This window comes from Bombyx mori, chromosome 25 (assembly GCF_030269925.1).
Source record: "Bombyx mori chromosome 25, ASM3026992v2".
NCBI classification, from domain to species: domain Eukaryota; kingdom Metazoa; phylum Arthropoda; class Insecta; order Lepidoptera; family Bombycidae; genus Bombyx; species Bombyx mori.
Window position 1 is genome coordinate 12,922,262 of NC_085131.1, and position 22,345 is coordinate 12,944,606.

At 36.5% G+C, this 22,345-nt stretch overlaps 1 protein-coding gene across 2 annotated transcripts; it reads left to right on the forward strand.

Annotated features, from left to right (window-relative positions):
• The first annotated feature begins 522 nt into the window (after positions 1-522).
• LOC101740492 (protein phosphatase 1B) lies at positions 523-21,873 on the forward strand. Of its 2 annotated transcripts, XM_004924031.5 has the most exons (5): positions 1,035-2,189; positions 3,896-4,013; positions 18,601-18,715; positions 19,468-19,599; positions 19,723-21,873. In XM_004924031.5, exons 1-4 carry the CDS (start codon positions 1,377-1,379, stop codon positions 19,562-19,564), a joined length of 1,143 nt encoding a protein of 380 aa, XP_004924088.1. In that variant the 5' UTR covers positions 1,035-1,376; the 3' UTR covers positions 19,565-19,599; positions 19,723-21,873. The 2 variants fall into 2 exon arrangements, with proteins under 2 accessions (XP_004924087.1, XP_004924088.1); XM_004924030.5 differs by having other exon boundaries at positions 523-2,189; positions 19,468-21,873.
• The last annotated feature ends 472 nt before the right edge of the window (positions 21,874-22,345 follow it).

Sequence of the window (22,345 nt, forward strand, 5' to 3'; positions counted from 1 at the left end):
GATTGTTAAGAAGCACCTTAGTCATCCGTGACCACGCAAACTATTCGTATTTTACAAGTTGGCAATAAAATACGAAATCAAACTGTATGAGTAGTGATATTATAAATAATACACATAAGTTAGTTAGTGATATCCACGTGATATCGCATACTGAAACGTAACATTTAATTTTGTCATTCTGTCCATTTCCTTTCATTCATAGATAAAGAAAATTATCTAAACTATTTGTTTATTATAAATACCTACTTCAAGGAGAAATAACTTTACCATATTCTTTATATCTTTTTTTTTCCTCGCTTAATCGTTGATAGCTTAAGGGGTTATTCCAACTGTGCACAGATAGACAGGTGAGCTCAAGGACTCAACCTGAGAGAAATGCTAACGCTGGCCGCAGCAAGAGCAGTTCGCTGAATTTACTACCGAATCGGAATCGTGATCCACTGTCAAGATCTGGGAGAAACTTAGTGTCTATGGGCTAGTTCGCTCATCGAGCTCTTCGTCATTGACAAGTAGGTACGACAAGGACAGTGACTGGTACTTGAATAGCCTAAACGTACCGTAAGTGCATTTAGAGGATCCGACAAGACATGTTTTGGACGACGACAGTTCGGATTTGCCCCGTCGCGGAGTCGCCTGGCCCGGTTATAATAAAGCGTTGGCCACGATAAAAGAATGATCGTGTCGCACTGCTTTATGAAAGTAGCGTTCAATTCTAGACGTCTAGAAGTTGTGGAGAAGATCAATATTCGTCACATATCTCAGTGCTTCGACAGCTATCCTGCGGAAATAGGATTGGATGTCCTGCATAGGTCAAAACAAAACAAAAAAAAAATATAATTTCGGTTACGGTAAATAAATACACAAATATTAGTGGATGAATTTAACATCATAGGTATTACCCCCCAGGGGTTTAATTTAATTTATAGTTTGAAAATATTTTCCAAATCCACTGCTTAATGCAAAAAATCCATAACTAATTTTGTGGTTCTGGTTCAAATCTATAGCTACATCTGAAAATTTTAAAAAGTCAAATCATAGACAATTACTATTTATGTCCGCCATTCATCCTTTTCATTTACTTTTTCGTTTTACGATTCCTATGAGCTCGATTTGTCATCGAGATCTACGCAATAGCATCGCGTAATAATTAACCTTCATTATAAAAGAAACAGACAAGCTGCATTAAAGTGTTTGGGTTTGGAAGAACCCTTGCTTGCCTATAAGTGTAACGTAAAAATAGTTTGACGTGATTGCGTGAGATCGTATCACAGTGATGCTTCAACTCGTCTTTTACGTTATCGTACGCGACGTGAATCTAAGTGCCTGATGGTGTGGAAATTATGTGCGATTAACGTTACGGTGAACTAGGACTAAGTATGGGGGCGTTTTTAAATAAGCCCGAGACCAAAAAATATAACGAGAGCGGGGAAGGAAACGGTCTTCGCTATGGCGTGGCGTCGATGCAGGGGTGGCGTGTGGAGATGGAGGACGCGCATCACGCGCAGCTCACTCTGAACGGTACACTCTCGGACTGGTCGTACTTCGCCGTGTTTGATGGACATGCGGGAGCTCGGGTCTCCGCACACTGTGCAGAAAATCTTCTTGAATGTATTCTGCAGACGGAGGAGTTTCGGCGTGAAGACATAGCTGAAGCAATCCGTACTGGTTTCCTGGATTTAGATAAAAAAATGAGCGAGCTTCCCGAGCTGTCCAACGGTAAAGAGAAGTCTGGTTCGACGGCCGTGTGTGCTTTCGTTTCTCCCGAACAGATATACATCGCGAACTGCGGCGATTCTCGCGCTGTACTGGCCCGCGGCGGTATTCCGATTTTTGCCACACGAGACCATAAACCTGAGTTACCATCTGAGAAGTCTCGTATTGTCAAAGCTGGCGGTTCAGTCATGATTCAACGCGTCAATGGTAGCTTAGCTGTTTCTCGAGCGCTTGGTGATTATCAGTACAAGAGGCTGTCGAACCGTGGTCCGTGCGAACAACTAGTTTCTCCAGAGCCGGAGGTGTTTCTGCATGAGAGATCAGAAGCAGAAGATGAATTCATGGTATTGGCGTGTGATGGAGTTTGGGATGTCATGAGTAATGATGCACTGTGTGCATATGTGCATTCTTTACTGCAGCTCACTGATGACCTTGTGGCTATCACCAATCAAGTCATTGATACCTGCCTTTATAAGGTAATGCATCTGATACCTCAATATTTAATAGTCTGTACAGTAAGGAGTTGATGCAAATTATGGAACAGATAATGCACATACTTCTGAAATAAGTAAAACATTTAAATTTCCTACCCTTATTATTTATTTATAACTCCTCTACTTTATTCATGCCAAATATTTCATTTATATAAAAATAACATTGATAATTAGTACACAAAAGTAGTTGATTCATTCCAATTTGAGTGCCAACAACAAGTGTGCAAAGGAAGTTGCTTTACCTTCATCAATGAAATTTAATATAATAATATAGATAGTGAATTGCAAGGTTGATTCTGCTGTGATAAACATGAGTCATTATTACAAATAAAGTTTTAATGTGTTGATTAGAATAATCAAATATATTAATACATAGATACTAATACAACATTATAGATCATCCATGTATATCAACATTTATTTAGTATAAGAATAAATATACTCACATACCTTAGAATTTCAATAGGCAAGCTCTCAGTATTTAGCAGAAAAGGATGAGTGGCCACATTTGTTATATTTTTCAGATATTTGTTGTTATTATTTAATACAAAAATCAATTTACTTTCCTGAAAAAAAAACAGAATTAAAATTTAACTTACATAACAATGCAAAACAGTCTTTTAGTTTCAAGATATTCATTGTCAGAGAAATGTTTGATTTTGATGATACCATTAAAAATGATACTATTAAAATTATTAAATATTAATATAATATTAATGGAATTTATTGAGCCAAATGTGGACTAAAGTTAACTAAATTCTTATAACAAATGTTAGTGATCAGAAATACTTGTTTGGTGTGTAATAAGAAGACTATCATTCAGAAACAAAAAGAGAACACTTATTAACTAACTTTTCTTGGTAACTGGAATTCAGAGGATTTGTAATTGGTGCTAAAATATCATTTGCACGAATGTTCAATCCTTTCAAATTAAGTGACATAAAAATGTTAAGTATATAAAAATAAAAAAAATCCTTAGATCATATTTAAGCCAGTTTATCCAGTGGCCATGGATAGAAAAAAAAGAACAAAAACTGCATGTTTGAATATTTGGTTGGCAAAAACAGTGTCACATCTGTTGCCTTAGCTGAAAATTTTAGGTAAATATAACGGATGTTAAATTTCTAGATTACAAACAGAATGGTATTATAGATTCCATTATCCATCCAGATTAATAATGAAAAAGTAGGGATTCATTTGAAATAGTAGAATGAAGAACAAATAAACAAACTCTAGTTTTGTAAGTTATGATGAAATGATCACAGTTGATCACAAATGCAATCAATATTAAGGCCTGAACAAGTACTAAGAAGGAATTTTACACCCATATACGAAATTTAAAAAAAGTCAAGGAATTGACTAAATCCTCTTGCTATTTATCAGTTTTGTTAGGGGCACTGAATAATTATTGCCTACAGCATAATACACTTTTCAAACTAAAATACTAAGGAAAGCTTTTCAATTTTTAGTATTTAATGATCAAGACATAGTTATATACTTATGTGCATAAAATATATGTATTTTGTGATGCATTCATAAATGCTTACTGTTGATAGACCATAAGCATCATAAATAAAATAATTATAAAAATGTTAGTTGCCTCAAAACTGATGCATAAAAAGCATGTAAAATGCATTAGACATAAGTTCAAATGAAAAAAAAAAATTGAATCTCAAACTTGGTTACAGGGAAGCAAAGACAACATGAGTATCGTACTGGTGGTGTTCCCGGCGGCACCCAAACCGAACCCCGAGGCGCAGAAGGCTGACAAGGAGCTGGATGAAACGCTACGACAAAGAGTCACAGGTTGCTATACTTCTCTACTGCATGCCTGTTCGTATAAGCATAGACGGGGGCGCACAGACGAATATGAGGCTGGGGATGTAGGATGTTCTAGGAATGACTCAAATGACGCTAGAGGTTGAGGTTTTGCTAAGATATTGTTATGTACGGTCTTAAACTTGCATCACCATGTACATGGAACGTCATTTTGTAATCAGTTTCAAAAGACAAGTTTTCAATTTAGATTGTATGCGTTTTGTCATGAAACATAGTATTGAAATTCAATGAAAATGAGTATTTGGCTACTTTGTTCAGGTCTCATGACCTAATGGAAGTGAAGATTTGCAGAATTAAAGATGATGGTTGTTAATAATTTATGAATTAAAAGTGCTTAAAAATACTCAATGCATGCTTCACGATGTTGTTATATATATACATATAATATTATCTTATTTCATAACCTTTCATTGAAGACCATTTGGAAATAAAAAAATTTACAATAAACTGATGATGGAAAGCTCATCAACAGTGAATAAGGTTTTAATAAAAATACATAAAGTAAAATTAAATAAAAACATTTAAATTACAAATTAACTCTTGCCTGATTTATCTGACTACCGTGAAATATAATTAAATGAATAAAACACTTATATATAGTTGTATGTTGATAATACTATTACAGAAAACTTTCTTGAATGCCAATAGCCATACAATTTCAACAGTAAATTTTTGATTACGGTACATTGTAAGAAAAAAAAAATTAAGATATATTTTCCAATGTGAACTTTATTAGTATCGTATTAGCAATAGTTCGCTCTATCTTCGGTGTCGGCAAAGGTTACATTCTGTATTTTAGATAATAATATCTCAAGGTAGGAGGTGTCTATCGCGTTGTGATGCCTATGGGCTCGGGGTAACAACTCAACAAGTCGGCCGTTGAGTAATTATCGATATGTCGTGACTTGCCCCAAATCTATCTATACATATAAATAAAATTGGGGTGTCTGTTCGTAACATTGAAATAACAGCTTTTTACTACATGCATAAGGTACATACACCAAAATAACATTTTTTACAATTTTTGTCTGTCTGTCTGATTTTGACGAGACTTTCACTGATAGGTAGCTGATGATATAAAAAGTAACTTAGGTTACTTCTTTTAGACTAGCTTCGCCCCGCGGCGTCACCTGCGGTACGAAAAAAACTGCGGGTAAGATCGCTGGAGTCGGCTATCAATAAAAAATTTAATGTTTCCAAAGGGAAGCGAGGTCGGGTCGCTAATACTTTATATAATTGGGAAAGAGTACGAAGCCGACATCCCAGTGAGATATCATGATTCAACATATGCTTCGGCATTCAAGTCGCGGTACAAACATACGTAAAAACAATATTAGTTATATGTTTTGAAGGTTTTTTTTTCCTCCAAAACAAATATTATTTAAATTTAATCACTTGGGTAAACAGCTTCAAGGTTTCGTTGTGTCTTGTGGACGCAATCTCATCGTTTTTTTTAAGTTTAGTGCTTCCAGTGAATTTTGATGTTTTCGTCAACTATCTTCGCTTTTTTAGTGAGTCAGACTGAGAGATGAATGGTTGATGTTGATAAAAATGTTTATTAAACTCTCCGGTTTCTCCCCCTATTAAGAACGCTAACCAATCTGACAGATGGTAACAGGGCGTTTGGGTGGCGAAACATCATGATCATAAAGATATCCATCCAAAGAATGCGACTCAAGGAGGAAGAGGCAGGCACTAGCATTTGCTTTTAACTGCCGGTCGGAAAATGTCGGTTGGAAAAGGTTGTGCTATTAAGTGGGACTTCTATTGGTACATCGTAGCTTTTATGGGCTTGAGCGACGAGCGCTCGAGACGCCAAGCTGGTCGCAAGTTTGCTCACCTACTCAGAAAAAAGAACTTTATTCACGGCACAATGAAGCGGGTTTAACTGACTGGTGGTAGGACGTTTAGTGAGCGCGCACGGGTAGGTACCACCACCCTGCCTATTTTTGCCGTGAAGCAGTAATACGTTTCGCTTCGAAGTGTGAGGCAGCCGTTGTATCTCAAGATGGGTGGCGGCATTTATATTGTAGATGTTTATGCGCTCCGGTAACCAGTTGCCAGGGCCGTGCGCTCGTCACCCATATAAGCAATAAAAAATGCAGGAAAACTGAAAATATATTACGAGGTCACGAACTCATTACCAGTCGTAGTAGCTGTTGTGTGGTGTCGGTCTAGAGTAGTACTTACTCAAGGTGACGGTGTTCACGTTGGGTTGGGCTACATACATGGACCATGTTGGTAAACACTTCACAACACGTGAGTGTGTTTATCCATGTAAGCTACAAGAGAAAGAAAAAAAAACCGTTAGATTACGAACAAAATTATTCGCGTTAATTACGGTTTTATATTTACCGATTTAAGTTATCTATTTACATAAACGGTCAGCAATAGGATCATCAAGCGGCGTTTTTGCTTGTCAAGCATACAATCTGGATGCAATTGAAGACATGAGTGGATGAAGGGGGTATGATACAATTTGTTAATTTTCAGAAAACGGACAATAAACTTTTGTTACTTGTACTTTTTCTTCGTACATAACTCTTTCATCACATGCAATTTTTAAAAGTAGCCTTTAAACCCGGAGTTTTAAGGTTTAATATGGTTTATAGGCACATAACACCTTCATTCACGGCCGTCTGGTGTAGTGGTAAGTGACATAGTCACTACACAAGGGGAATCCCGCCAAGGGAAGATATTTCTATGATAAATATAAATGTCTTTTCCAGGGTTATGGATGTATATTAAATATGTGTATGTGTATAATAAAAATCTTACATTTATTTCCATTATCTGGTACCTGTAACACAAGTTCTTTACGAACTTATCACGGGACCAGTTAACGTGGCGTGACTGTTAGTAAATATTTATTTATATTTACATTTATTATTATTTATTATTATTATTCAATGTGGAAACTCGAAAAATCTTAAAAAAAATTCTTAACCCCTTTTCATCCACTCGTGTCTTCAATTAGCTAAACGACAGTGTCGCTAAGCTTGGAATTGATTCAGTAGCTATTTATATGAACTAGTAATATTTGCTTGCCGTAGCGTATTGCTGTCATACCTTAAGTGTTTGCATCTAATATTAATTTTTTTTATAGAATTTACATATGTATGCATCAGTATGAGCAATGCTTATCGTCAGAATATAACATTGGTGTTAGTATATTAACTAAAGATATAAGTAGAATGTAAATTAGAAGATGCCATTTCGAATTGGTCGAATTGAAGTTTGAATATATTGTACAAGAAGAAAATTAGATTGATTGATTGTTTGAAGGATGGTACGGAAATCCGTGGAGACGCAGATGATTAATTTCACAGAGAGAAAAAATGGCGTGAAGAAGCGAAGACATAATATTGTCTCAACGCCAAATACTCGAGATAAAGAAACAACGTCTCTATGTAGTAGAAAATAAAATTGCAAACCGTCAGAGGTGTTATATCATTTATAATACTAAATATAATTCGATGCATTTTCGTTCTGTTCGATTGCTGTTCGAATTAGGTAAGCATTACCTAATACTTATCTAATTGAAGACGGAGATTTGTGAATGTAGCTTTCACACAGTCAATGTTAAAAAAAAAGGATGGTCGTGGCGGTAGCCATCATACAACGCAAGATATTTGACAGATGCCTGAATCTCGCTTACGACATTTTCAAGATAAGCTTGCATATATACAAGTTCCGAACAACAACATTCGGACCGTCGGTCCACCGAGCAATATCACCCGCTCGGTGGAGATCTTCCCTTTGTCGTTTAAGCCTCCCCGAAATGGTGTGCGTGTAACTTGGTGTACGTGAAAGAAGTGAGCCTTCTTTTGCGGTGTTTAGTATTGTGGTGTTCTTCGTTTTTCGTCCTTAAATCAAATTTCTCTTGTAATATGGTATTCTGTGTATAAGAGAAATGACCTATCTCGCTTTATCCTTTCTTTCCACGGTTGAGTGGTTCGCGAGATGCTCGTGTCTATTTTCTCACTCTCGCTCTTCCTAAATTGTATCTCTTCTCTCTAGCCGTAACGAATCTGTCGCTAGTTAAATTTTACTGTCAACGCACCTAAAGAAGTTTCACTTCAAAAATGCGCCGAACCCGTGACGCTACTAACAAATGTATAAACTACAATACATCGGTGCCTTGTCCTTAAAGATCTTAAGAATGAAATCGTGCAATACCACCAAATATCGAGTAATGCAATTTTTAACTAAATAATCCACACATCTAAGTAATAAAAAAAAACTTAGTTTCATAATTATAGATAATTAATTATAATTTTGATTTAATTAATCACATTCGTTGTAAGGAAAACGATCGAACCAATAAGAATTCTGATCGTGAGCATTGCAACTTAGATGAACGCTCTGGAGAACAGCCAACATATCACTCGTAACTAGTGATGTCTCCTCATTGACGTATTCGTCAAAGGTTATCCGAGGATAATCCTCAAATTAAAAAAATAAAGAACATTTGACCCAGTACTTTTATGACGACTGTCTCACGGTCCACCTGGTGTTGAGTGGTTACCGGAGCCCATAGACATCAACAACGTAAATACCGCTACCCACCTTGAGACATGACTTTTAAGGTCTCAGTTTTCTACAGCACAACGGCTGCCCCACTCTTCAATCCGAAACGCATTACTGTTTCACGGCCGAAATAGGCAGGGCGGTGATACCTACCCGCAGACTTACACTTTTTTTCTGGGTATGATTTTTATTACACGATCTTATTCGCTTCGCTGTGGAAGTAAATCCTGAACATTTGTTAAGTGCGTATTTCATTAGAACTTTTTTGCACAAAGCTAATTTGCTTCATGTTTAAAAAATATACCATTGAGATTTAGACTTTAAGTATGAAGATCAGGAGCGGCATTCCTATTTACGACGGTAACCGCGTGATGCAATTGACGATAATGTTAACGGATCACAAAAACCAAAATAAATCAATAAACTAAATCATTTCGTTTCCTATCGATACCAGGATAGTTACATCAAAACGTATTATTACCCAACGAGATTACTCGATGATTCGTTGATACAGCGTGACGACAAGAACAATGAGGCAACTTGCATTATAAATAAACACTGCATCATTATATTGTGTACTAATCGTCGTCACGTGTCGCGACTTGGACACAACAAATATATCCGGCTTTCTGTTTAAAACGTGCGCAATTCTGTTCAGAGTAATTATGTACTAAATGATCACTATTTTTTTTTGTTAAATCGGTACACAACTGTATTTATAGACGTTTTTTTTCTACCTATGCTTTTAACCTCGAGGGGTTAACAACTAACTCGGTATGCCCGCATAACCGAGCGATTAGGTGAGCTCACGGCGTTATAACTTGACGAACTTCTACCACCGGATCGGAAGCGCGACCCGCTGAGAAGATCCGGCGAGAAACTCAGCGCGCTGTGTCTGAGGATTGCATAGACGTAACATAGATATGTATGTATTAGCGCAGTTGGATGGTCAAATTGACATTCTAACTGGTGTTCGGTTGTCGGTGGCTGTCGACACCACAATTTGAATCCCGGACCGTTTTTCGATACCGCTTCCCAAAGACACAGCTCACTGAGTTTCTCGCCGGATCTTAGTGGGTCGCGTTTCTGTCCCGGTGGTAGATTCTGCGAAGCACTGCTCTTGCTAGGGCCAGTGTTAGCACCATTCGGGTAGAGCCCCGTGAGCTCACGTACATGTTAGGGCGAAGCTGAAATAGCCTCTCAAGGCTATCAGCATAGGTAGGAAAAAGAAAAGAAAATACCGCTGACTGCCCACATGGGCTTTTTCGCCTAAATTAAATAGTTTATCATTAATTCCTGCTAGTTGCGATTTTAGGACGACCCCGCTTTTTAAGCACGTCCTCGTCTCTGATCACCCCATCTTATTACACGGTGGTCCTATCTTTCAGTTTGAACTGTCTTATCTGGACTTGGCGTGAGATGTTGTAGTTTTAAATTACTTAATTTTAATTTATTTTATTTTATTTATTGGGTACCAACATGTTATACATCAGCACAGAACATTACAGGTATCATATACATTGATTTCACACTAAATGCTAACACAATTACAGGTACTGACTGCATGCATAAACAAAAAGCGGTTCATTATATAACAAACAAAGAAAAACTATATATAACATTACATGAAGACCTTACATTATTACACATTTACTACCAAATACGCTATTAACTGAAAAAACTCATTGAGCAAGGCTGAACATTTATTGTTACGTGACTAAAAAAAAAAAAAAAAAACATTTTTTAATTAGCCACGTAAACGTGTTCACGGTCCGGAGCCCATAGGCGCCACGTTGCGAATGCTAACACAAAATACGAACGTATTATATACGTATTGAGATTAATTTAAACTATTTTAATTAAATTAAAATAACTGTGTAGTTGACTTTGGCATTTCGAAATATCCAACAATTTACCAGGAAAATCATTTAGCGCAATATTGAATATGTTTATCATCACGTGGTTAACTAAATAGTATAAACGACCACGTTTTCTTAAATTACATAAATGATAATTTTATAATAATACTGTATAGCTGTACCCGTCCGCTTTGCTGGGCATTTAAAATTAACATTATTATTTCTCATCCCCACAAAGATTCTCATCATTAATGCCCCCGCAACTGGTGTAGGGAGTCCAAAACTCATATAAATATTAGCCTATCCATTAAGTACATGTATTTCTACATGGATACCAAGTTTCAAGTCAATTGTATGCATGGTTCAGTAGTTATAACGGAACATCGTAAAAACCGCTGTAGATTTATATATTAGTATAGATAAACCTTTCATGTTAGACGACCTCGATCGAATAAGTAAATATAATTGAGACATGGACGTTTTTTTTGTTGCTGCGTTTTGGTGTCTTCTGTGGGTCCCGGAAACATGAGCCACTAGCCACATTAAACAAACACGCGTTTCGCACTAAATAGCCTCTAGCTAGCTTGTCCTACTTCGAATACGCACGTATGAAACTGGTGGTAGGACCTCTTGTGCGTCCGCGCGGGTAGGTACCACCGCCCTGTCTATTCCTGCCGTGAAGCAGTAATGCGTTTCAGTCTGAAAGTCGTCGTAACTATACTGAGATCTTAGAATTTATATCTCAAGGTGGGTGGCGCATTTACGTTGTACATGTCTATGGGCTCCAGTAATCTCTTAACACCAGGTGAGCTGTGAGCTCGTCCACCCATCTAAGCAATAAAAAAAAATTAAGTAACAGGAACACGCAGACCCTAAATACTTAAACTCATTGTACGAACAACCCTGAAAGCGTTAGCAAATTAATGCCAACGTTTCGCCAAATGCTGAACCTCACGGCTCATTGTAAGCCATCCCTCTCAATTGCTAAGCTTTCCCACTGGATCATAACTAGCGTAGTTCGCAGACCGCTGCCTTGCCTCACTATTATGCTCTTATTAATGACAATAACGTGCAGAGCGGGAACGCGTTATTTTTCCCCTTCACCAGACCCCGAATTATCATTGAGAGTTCCAAAACCCTTACGAGAAAAGAGCCTGGCGATGACCCTCGTAGTCGGTAAGACCAGGTCACCATTCATGCTTTACTACCCCCCTTTACTGGCCACTTAGGCTACCAGGAGATAGGTAGGAACCCCTTCCCCCCTACGATATGTGGACCTACAAAAGTCTAGCATTGTAACGACAATGATAGGCGCATGAGCTTTATAGACACTATGACTACTACATATCATTCGAATAGCTATGCCTTAATATCATACCTTTATGTACTAATAATATTTAAAGTAACCACCAATGATTATAAATCATTATCGACATTGCCATATTTTATTAATTAAATTTAATTAATGCGTCAGGTGTTTATACTGTTGACTTGTTCATGCGCATGTCAAACAATTGACAATTAAATGCACGCTTAATAAATAATCCGAAACATTCGGTATAGCGCGATTTTGAATGCGTTAAGAATACAAATGTACCGTTTTCATAATAATTGTTAATCAATTTTTTTGAGGTCAACAACCTCTGTTTTGTATTTCAAATTTGAGTTTGCTAACGCTACTTCCTGCCGGAATAGTAATTGCTGTCGCATATTTTTAGGACTAGCGGTGTTGGTTAGTAAAGTATCTAAAAAAAAAATCATTTTTCCGTAGATATATTTTAAATTTTCTTGGTTTCACGCGATTGTCAGTGATAAACAGCGGCTTGGCTGTGTTTCTGGCAATATCCTGACTAATATCCATCAGCGACAGTGAGTACCTATCATCGGGTAGACCGTATGCTCGTCCGCATACAAAATATTGTCAACACTGATATGCCGCCAACCACTTACCTCAATATTAGTTTTAAATGAGAATCAAATTAAAATTCGATTAGCATTAAAACATATCATAAAAACTATTTTAGATTAGAACTCCTCTTTATACAGTAATTAAATATAAGATAAAAAAAATATTAAACTAGTTCGCCTTAACACCACACCTAACGTAATATTATTACGAAATGTGTTTTTATTTATTTTAAAGATAAATATTGATAATTATTGTTCGATAAAATGTGTTCCTAATAATAATGTTTTAGGTCTTCACTAGTTAGTTCATTAGCTAGATTTATGTTGTTTTTCTTTTTTTTTTTCGAAAGTAATTTGTTTGGTAATGTTTTTTTAACAATCGATGCAAAATGATGAAAATGTAAATAGGTTCTGTCTGCAACGTAATGTTTTGGCCAGAAAAGGCGGCAAAGGGATTCATTAAAATTTACGGGTTACTGAATAGAGGCGTATTTCAAATCTTCGCTATGAATATCTGCACCGTGTATCCGGCTATAGTGTGCTCAGTGCGAGTTTTTTAACGTTCTCGATCGCGTAAAAGTCAACTCAAATTTGAGGCCATTAGCGCAAAAATGGCCTAACCAAAAAAAAAAATTTGTTGCCAAACCGTCCTATCCATAGTTTCACCCATAGATAACAAGATAGCTTTGTAAATATTATTTTTGCGTGTATTGTTTTTTTGCCTATTCAAATTCATGAAAATTCAAACCTAATTGCCTCCATACTAACTATGGTAAGTAGTAAGGCTCAGGCCACTTTTGCGCTGACGGCCTCACTTGTATTCAGTTGAAACAACGCCCCTAGCGACAAACGTTCCAACTCTCTAACTAAGCACTGAGCACACAGGACAGTTCATAGATCCTCTGTTTCACCTGGCCAATCTGGTTCATCTACTGGGTAGGCAGCGGCTTTGCTTTGCTACTGGCATTGCTGAAGTCCATGGGCGACGGTAATCACTCACCATCAGGTGGGCCGTATGCACGTCTGCCTACAGGGGCAATAAAAAAACTGCAGAAGGTGCCCCTCGGTCTTTGCACATGAGTGTTGGCACTGAATATAGTACAACTCAAATAGATTATGGCTTTTTAAATACTGAAAGGAGAATAGAAAAACTTATATTTTACGGGTCATAAAAGTGCTTAATATATCGTAACTGTATCGTGCTCGGTATCAAAGTTCAAAGTTGAAACATTTTTATTACAGAACCATGAAAGTTTTACTGGTATATAGTGAAGTTTGATACGTCATCATCTATGGTAGAACTAGGAAATAATATTACTGTTCCGTTCTTTTTCATAATGAGTTATTGGGAGCTTTATAAATCCCATAAATTAATTTGATGACTGTCAAAAATTTATAATATGCGTAAGGTGATATGAATATTACATATTCTGATATTGCTATCGTAACATTACGATTATTACTTTTAATTCCTATGTAGCCAGCCATCTTGTATATGTTTTGTGAACGGTGGGATATATCGTACCCACTATGGGCCACAAATATCAGGAGATAGTATCTGCGTCTATACCTACCTAAGTCTCCAGGTGCTGTCAACCCTGACATCACATAGTGATATTTGAGAGTCATCTTAGTTATAACTATCGCGTTCTGCGTTAATCCCAAAAAATATTATAATTATTTCATTAGGTTTATTATTTATTTATCTCATTTAATGAATAATTGGATAAAACATCCCTCCAGCTTGATGCTAAGATTTGTTATGTTTTGTTGATTATATCGGAATGTTATTATATTATTAATAAGAAAAAAAAATGTTCTTAATTATTATTTTTGTATTTTTAGTGGATTCTTTTTTTAATATGGTACAAAAGAAAAATGTATTTACCATGAGAAGCTTTATGTCTTTTTAGCATATTCTTCTGAGCTTTGTTTATTTCATTTAACTAGATTCCTTCGGATTTTTATTGTTTTCAATATTATATAATATTTGTTATTTAGTTTTAAACCGTTTTCTTTGCTAATACAAAGAAAAAAAGCAATCTGTACATACAATATATGAGTTTGTAAAATTATTGTTATAGACGAATGTTTAACTTGTGCAGGTAGCAAACGAAAGTCTTCAAAGATGTTTTTTGATGTGACTGACTTTTCTATTTTTCGAAACTCATTGTTGTCGTATGATCTTATTAAAGTTGTTTTCGTTATCATATACGTAGTTTCATTGCTTTAATTCCGACCCTGAAGCGTTGCTTTTATGGAATAATTAAATAAAAAAAAAACACTAGTAAAGGGTTAAAGCAATGAAACGTGTAAAGGTTACGGGGTCCAAAGCGTTTCTGAAGCAGTGTGCAATATAATCGCATCAGGGAGAAGCCTAACGATTTTTAATCTCGTTTAAGTCTTATCGATTTTATGAAGACGTTAAGAATGAAATAGAAAATTAGATTAGTCTTGGTTTTCTTTTTAATGTGGTTCTGTGACAACTACTTAGATGTAGATGTTGATAGCGGTGGGTTGTAGCGGCATTTTCGGTTAGCGAAACGAAACTAGCTATCGAATGTCAATAGCGGCTTTTGAAACGCGCTATTTCAGTAGCGAGCAATAGCGGGTTTTGTTTAGCAGTAAACTAATGTGCACACGAATGAGCTAGCGTCGCGATTAATATTTCAGTAATTACGACTTTATTTGTAATTTATCTTTAAGGATAATCTATATTAAACAACTATACACTTTATATTTTTAACTATCAATTCAATTTGGCAATTAAACTTAAAACTAAGCGCCGAGTCTTTAATACATTTTGTCGCTAAACACGCGATTCGTGAATAACTGTTTCAAGGCCACAAAATTCGACTTCAACTTGCACTCATAATTTAATTTTATAAATCTTATTTTAAGGGCTTTAAGAGCTAAAGTCAAAGGTCAAATGCATCTCAGTCGTGTGCGTGAAAGAGACAAAATGATGATTGTCTATTTCGATCGAAGCGATGTTTGCGCTGCGTGTCGCGATAGCTGCCGACCGAGCGGTACGAAGTAAAACGAATATTGCCGAACGTTGTGTGATTTGTGTTCGTGATCGGTGACGTGATTGAGTAGTAGATGTTAGCAGGTTATTGCAGTACGGCGAAACTAGCTAACCGCTATTTTGTCTATAGATAGTTTCAATAACCATTTACGTTGCGCAACGACCATGCCTAGATGTTGATTTTTTTTTTATGCCTGTTATTTTTTTGCATACGGTACGCGCCGTGTGCGACTAAAGACAGCAATAGTTTAGAGTGAGAGCGCCGCCATTTTAGATTCGTTTCTTTATTGGCGCAGCTTATACCTACCTACATCACCTGCTTTTGATTGAAAAGTATCGATATGTTTTAGATCGATCAGTTCTTCGGTTATATTTGGCAGTTTTTTTGCGGGTAGGCATCATACAATACATGATATTTGACAGACGCCTGAATCTTGCTTACCACGTTTTCAAGATAAGCTTGCATTTATACTAGCTCTGAACAACAACATGTCGGTCTACCGAGCAAATACACCCGCATGAGAGATCTAGAAATTTAGATTTAGGGATAATTAATTAACAGCGAAGTAGTTGTGACAATAGATAATTATAATCATATGTCCTTTGACTTGGACTTGCAGACAGACTTCTATTGCTAGCTTATCTTTCCCGATCTGAGTTCAAGATTCGGGTGAGAATGTTGACGATTCATGTAGTTAATCGCTTCGGTAATCCCGCATATCCCACGCGCTCCCACGACGCTGTCATCTCGAAGGAGATAAAAGTCCGATCCAAAAAAGGCTTAATGAACATATTTGTTTATTTGCATTGTCATTGACATAAAGGTCCAACCACCGCACTAGAGATAGGTGGAGATTTGGACCGAAATATTATATTTCTACTAGGGATGTAAAGGCACCCATGCATTAGCCCGTTGAGTTTCTCGCCGGATCTTCTCAGCGAGTCGCGATTCCGATCCGGTAGCAGATTCATTCGCGAAGCAGCTGCTCTCGAGTTAGGTCTCCTTCAGAGGCGCTCGGGGAGCTGTTAGCAAATTCCACCCCTCCTGGCTGAGCTTTTGCTCGCTCACTTTGTCCCGGTGAAATTGGAAAGGCCTCCGGGCCACCAGCTATCCTTCAATCTTAAAAAAGTAGGAATATAAGCTTGTGAAAGTACCTGATTGAAATGCCGACCTCCGTCAAAGCGGAGATTTCGCTCGGCAATATCCATAGGGCCCATTTAGCTATTTAAAAAGCGAGTTAACACCATAAGTCTTGAAAATGAAACCAAGCCTGTACTTAATCCGGTCAAGCGCTACCTCGAGTCGTGAAAGAATATCCAATGTATTGTAGTGATGAGTTGTCCCGCGCCGGGGTGCAGTCGGCCACTATTGATTTTATTTGCAACATCATATGAGTTCATAGTTTACTTTTAGGATGACTCATCCGGTATACGGGTGAAATTGTTGTGTTCTGGACTAGGTTAATTCAAGAACATCGTGTGAACCTAAGAAATGTAGTATTAATAATGTTTTTTTCTGATGGTTAGCAACGAATTTTATTTAATAACAGTTGGTAGTTCGTTGCTTAGTTTCGATAAATATTATTATTCTTCTTAAATACATTAAGGTACGCTTTAAAATATTATTTCAAATCTAGTTAGGCGTGTCCGTCTACAATGACACGATAATTTAATTAAAGAAATAAAATATTCTAGAGTAGCAACGCTAGAAGTTACATTGTATAAGTATAATGAACGGGTGATGGATAGGATTAGTATTTAATATTATTATTTAAATCAGTTGTAATGTAAAGGACAGGGCAGTCGAAACCTTAATTCAATTAAACTTAACGCAAGGCTTATGGCGTCTAGGGCTTCCAAGAAGTTTTATAATATTTAAATAAATATATATAAGCTACCACCATCGTGCCTATTTCAGCTGTAAAGCGTACATGCTTTCCAATTTCGACCTTATGTCTTAAAGTGAGTGGCCCCATTCGGGTTGTTATATCTCCGGACCATTTTTTATTTATTTATTACTTAGATAGGTGGACGAGCTCACAGCCCATCTGGTGTTAAGTGGTTATTGGAGCCCATAGACATCTACAACGTAAATACGCCACCCACTTTGAGATATAAGTTCTAAGGTCTCAAGTATAGATACAACGGCTGCCCCACCCATCAAACCAAAGCGCATTACTGCTTCACGGTACAAATAAGCAGGGTGGTGGTACCTACCTGTGCGGACTCACAAGAGGTCCTACCACCAGTAAAAATAAAATAAAACACAAGTTCAATGTTAAAGAGAAAAGTCCATTCTGACGAACGTAAGAAAGTATCGCGTGATTACGAACTATTGTTCACGATAATAGAAAATAAAAAAGTCGGTATTTATGTAAACCTTTCGCCGTTTGGGCTTACCGTAGCGTGAGTGGAACTCGTATAGGACGATCGGAACGAAGCTAGGAATTTGATGACACGACCGTAAACCTATGATCGTCTGTTTTTATTGTTATGAGGTTCGTTTTTGTCATGTATATCTGTGGTCACAGATTATTCAGGGGCTTAGAAATGTTAACAACGTTATTTTTTTTATAAATGCTATATATAAAGCAGGAGTGGCCATTTTGATTAGTACCAAGACCTACGGTCTATTGACGAAACACTGCGATATACCAATTAAGTTTTCTTGAAATTTAATGAAACAATGTAGTTCAGTATACAAATAAGTAGTATTATCTACTTTTAAAAAGAGAACTATTGTGTGGAATTGAGGATGAATAATGTGACGTAATGGTCATTAACAAATAGATAGATAAAAGATGAAGATGATGCGTGCAGCAATTGGTGATTACGTAGCGCAGTCTGTTCTGTATTTATATTTTTTGTCTTGCCACGATCGACCAGTCGGTCGCGATCTACCGGTTGGCCACCCCTGCTATAAAGGAATCTTCTAGAACTATGAACTATGTCTTTTGACGTAATAACGTCTTGTAAATTGATGAACACCGGCTGCACGCAGGAAAAAGTGTCACGTTCCGTCTGAGCCTGCAAATAAACAGACTACAGACAATTAATATATTTTTAGTCAATCGGTCAACATCATCATTAATAGCTTATTCTTTTTTTACTGGTGGTTGTTGCTCCACTTATTTATATATAGATATACTACATACAAAATACAGTGGATACCGTTATCGCGTTTGGCCAGGGGCAGCAGTGTATAATAAAAATAAACGTTAATTTTCAGCTTTGATCGAGAGTCGCGGCTGCGAGGAGGACTGCGAGGAGTTCTCGTGGGTCCTGAAACAGCTGATGCAGGAGAACATACCTGGTCTGCCGCCAGGTGGAGGTCTGGCCGCCAAGTAAGTACTGACTTAGATTTTAATTTATTGCTTAGGTGGTTGGACGAGCTCACAGCCCACCTAGTGTTAAGCGGTTACTGGAGCCCATAGACATCCACAACGTAAATGCGCCACCCACCTTGAGATATAAGTACTAAGGTCTCAAGTATAGTCACAACGGCTGCCCCACCCTTCAAACCGAAACGCGTTACTGTTTCACGGCAGAAATAGGCAGGGCGGTGGTTCCTACCCGTGCGGATTTGCAAGAGGTCCTACCAAAAGTTATTACGCAAATTATAATTTTGCGAGTTTGATTTATATTACACAATGTTATTCCTTCACCGTGGAAGTCAATCGTGAACATTTGTTAAGTATGTATTTCATTAGAAAAATTGGTACCCGCCTGCGGGATTCGAACACCGCTGCATCGCTCGATATTAATGCACCGGACATCTTATCCTTTAGGCCACAACGACTTGTTAGTGCAACAGATCCGAATGTAGCTAGAAACCGCAGCAACTCCTCCTGGCTGAGCTCTTTGCTCGCCCACTTGCCCTGGTAAAACTGGAAAGGCCTCCGGGCCATCAGTAATCTCTCAAATATAAAAAAAGGTTGTTAATTGAGATTAGCCTCATGTGATAAGATAGGTCATGGCTTCTATTTGTTGTATTTGATAAGTGATTTACTCTAGACGACTCGTCTGACCTCTGTCGCGACGCGACTAGCTTCTCCAGCAGTCAAATTGTATTCTAACATCACTCGTTTATTTCCAGACAAGCCCTTCTGGACCAGATATACAGGGAGTTCTATCCGGACCACGTCGACAGTTCGGAGAGGTTCAACTGTGAGGATCTAGCCGATTCTAATTAAGCGTATCACGAAACTGAACCGTACATCGCACATTGGTATGTAGACTTTAAGGACGTCACCATAAAGTACTGTTTCGCTTAATCATGAATGAAACAATCTTATGAAGACAACTTATGTATGTAAAGCGTTAGATAATGGCGGATGTTTTTGTATTGCAGTGACGAGTCATTCGAGAAATAAAAGATCGGTTAAGAATAGTCAGCTGTCTCGAACCTACTGTTGTGATATAAAACACATTGCCTCAAAACGTGTATGCTTATTTTTTTTCTTTCTCGAAACATACAGATGTGTGGTGTATGATTCACTGCAGAATGTTAGTTGAATACAAGAAAGATTAGTACAAATCGAATGGAATTGCAGTTACATTGTAATGTGGGTAAATTTTCGCAATGTTGGCAACACTGCCAAAAAGTATAATGACATTGATAAAATTAATGTACGTGCAATATCGTTTGGCTTTTAATTAAATCATTCGCTGTTGCAATTCGTCCGTGTTGGTTGTCGTCAATGTTGCCAGCTTTGTAAAATAAGCTAATCGACCATAGAAACTTTGACCATAGATATTGTATTGTTGTCTATGAATGTTGTTTCGTAATGGCAATATCGACGTGGCCGCAAAATATTCCCGTACGACCGATGTAATGTGTGTAAATCTTAAATACTCTTATAATGCTGTGGTGTGGCGACATAATAATATATATTTTTGTCTATTTTAAAACTTTACCTAGCCATCCACGGCAATCTGGCATCCCTTACACGATTCTGAGAAGTATCTTGCGAAACAGACTTGGCACAAATAACTATGATTTTTTTTAGTGTTAATAAAATCTATATTAAATAAAATATCTATTATCAAGTAATAATTAAACCTGGCAAGTGGCGGGTTCAGTAGTCGGCGAAAAATAACGTTTGAAATTGAAAGTAAATGATAAATTTTAATTATTCAGTTCACGACTCGTTTCATTGTATTTTTTTATTTAAACACATTTTGTAGTTCTAGTTTTGTTCGTGTTTAACATTGGCCATTTAATTGATGTCATAATTTTATATTGTGTAATATAGAGTGAATTTTAAGAAAGTTTTTAGCGATTTTTCTGTTTTTGTGACGTCAAAATTCTATATAGTCTATGGTTCAAAATGGCCAGTCACCTTGTAGCGTTTAAAATAAATGTTTATTCATCTACAAAGGAGCCTAAAAGAATGGCTTAGGATGTTTGTCGGTTTATATAAAATGTTTATAACAGTACCCTACTATGTTTTTTGTACATATTTTTCTAAACAACAGTAGTCTCTATTCAAAATGTCAGAACTTATAATTGGGCCCTGGCATGCAGAACATATTTCACCAAATATTGATATTGTGTTCACTAATATTGCCTTTCAAATTCATTTGTCGAATTTAATAATTCGACCACTACTTCATAATAAATACAACAAACATCACATTTGAGGGTAACATTTCTGAAAATTGATCAAATGAACTAATTTGGAATGAATACGTACTTGTTTTAAAGTATATTCTAGAATAAAACGAGTAAAATTATATTTCCAGCACCTTAAGACTAGGATTTTCCACAAAACTTGACTTGTAGGTGGAAAATTGGTTCAGTCATTGTTCTCCAACACAGTATTTCTTCCATCAGTGCTTTTATACATAAATATACATTTGGTGTGGATGAACTGAATATTGAACACTGTAAAAAAAATGTCGATTCCATCTTTTCTGTTTCGTGGGCCCTAATTGTTTTGAGAGATTATATTTGGGAACTGGACAATCTAAGATTAATGTTTTTTTTTTCGATTTGTACATCAATGAATTAAAAAAAAAGCTGCATACACCTCTTTGGACGAAAATGCTTCCATAAATTTTTTGCTTTACATTGTTACTACGTGTTTTATTTCTTTTTAAATTTGCTTTTAAAAGTTTTGCTTTTGTACTTAGAAGAAATACTATTAGATTTAATATTCTTTGTCACGTAGAAAACTGACTTACAGTGTATGTAGGTACAGCCATATAAAGATAAACATAAAAATACTATGAGACTATAATATAATATACATACATAAACATTACTTGTTATTATATTTTATAATGAACATGATATTATAAGATAAATATTTTTAATTATACAGTACAAAAAAAAAATATATTATGTAATGTTAGTTCAAATTTTTCTTTATTTAAAAATTGTATAATATGGCTGGAACCGTTTAAAAAGGGACTCTGTTACCAAATCGAATTGTATCAAATAAAAATTAACAAAACCTGTAGTTTCCTTCCTGTAAATAAAGAATTAAAAAAAAAGAAATCACTTTTCCTGTTGCATGTTTTATGTTATATATGAGGTGACACTTCAAAAGGGAATTTTCACAACCTGTGTAAATCTATACTAATATTATAAAGCTGAAGAGTTTGTTTGTTTGAACGCGCTAATCTCAGGAACTACTAGTCCGATTTGAAAAACTCTTTCAGTGTTAGATAGCTCATTTATCGAGGAAGGCTATAGGCTATATAACATCACGCTAAGACCAACGCAGGCGGAGCACCAAAAAATAATGTTTTAAGATCGGGTCTTTTTTACCTTTTGAGAGCTTTCGCTGCGTGCGCTGCAGAAACGGCTAAAGTTTCGCTAAGATAATGTATGACAGAATTATTCCCCTTTAAAAGATCTGAAAAAAAGTCCGCGACAGCATATGTCTATATGTTAAGGTTGGCTCACTATATCGTTGTTTATGCTGACCAAATTTGTTCTAAAACAGCCTTTCCCAAAGTGGGCGATA

Coding starts and splice junctions, on each gene's coding strand:
- LOC101740492 (XM_004924030.5), top strand. CDS start 1,377: ATGGGGGCGTTTTTAAATAAGCCCGAGACCAAAAAATATAACGAGAGC. Junction 2,190..3,895: donor TTGATACCTGCCTTTATAAG/GTAATGCATCTG, acceptor ACTTGGTTACAG/GGAAGCAAAGACAACATGAG. Junction 4,014..18,600: donor GCTACGACAAAGAGTCACAG/GTTGCTATACTT, acceptor GTTAATTTTCAG/CTTTGATCGAGAGTCGCGGC.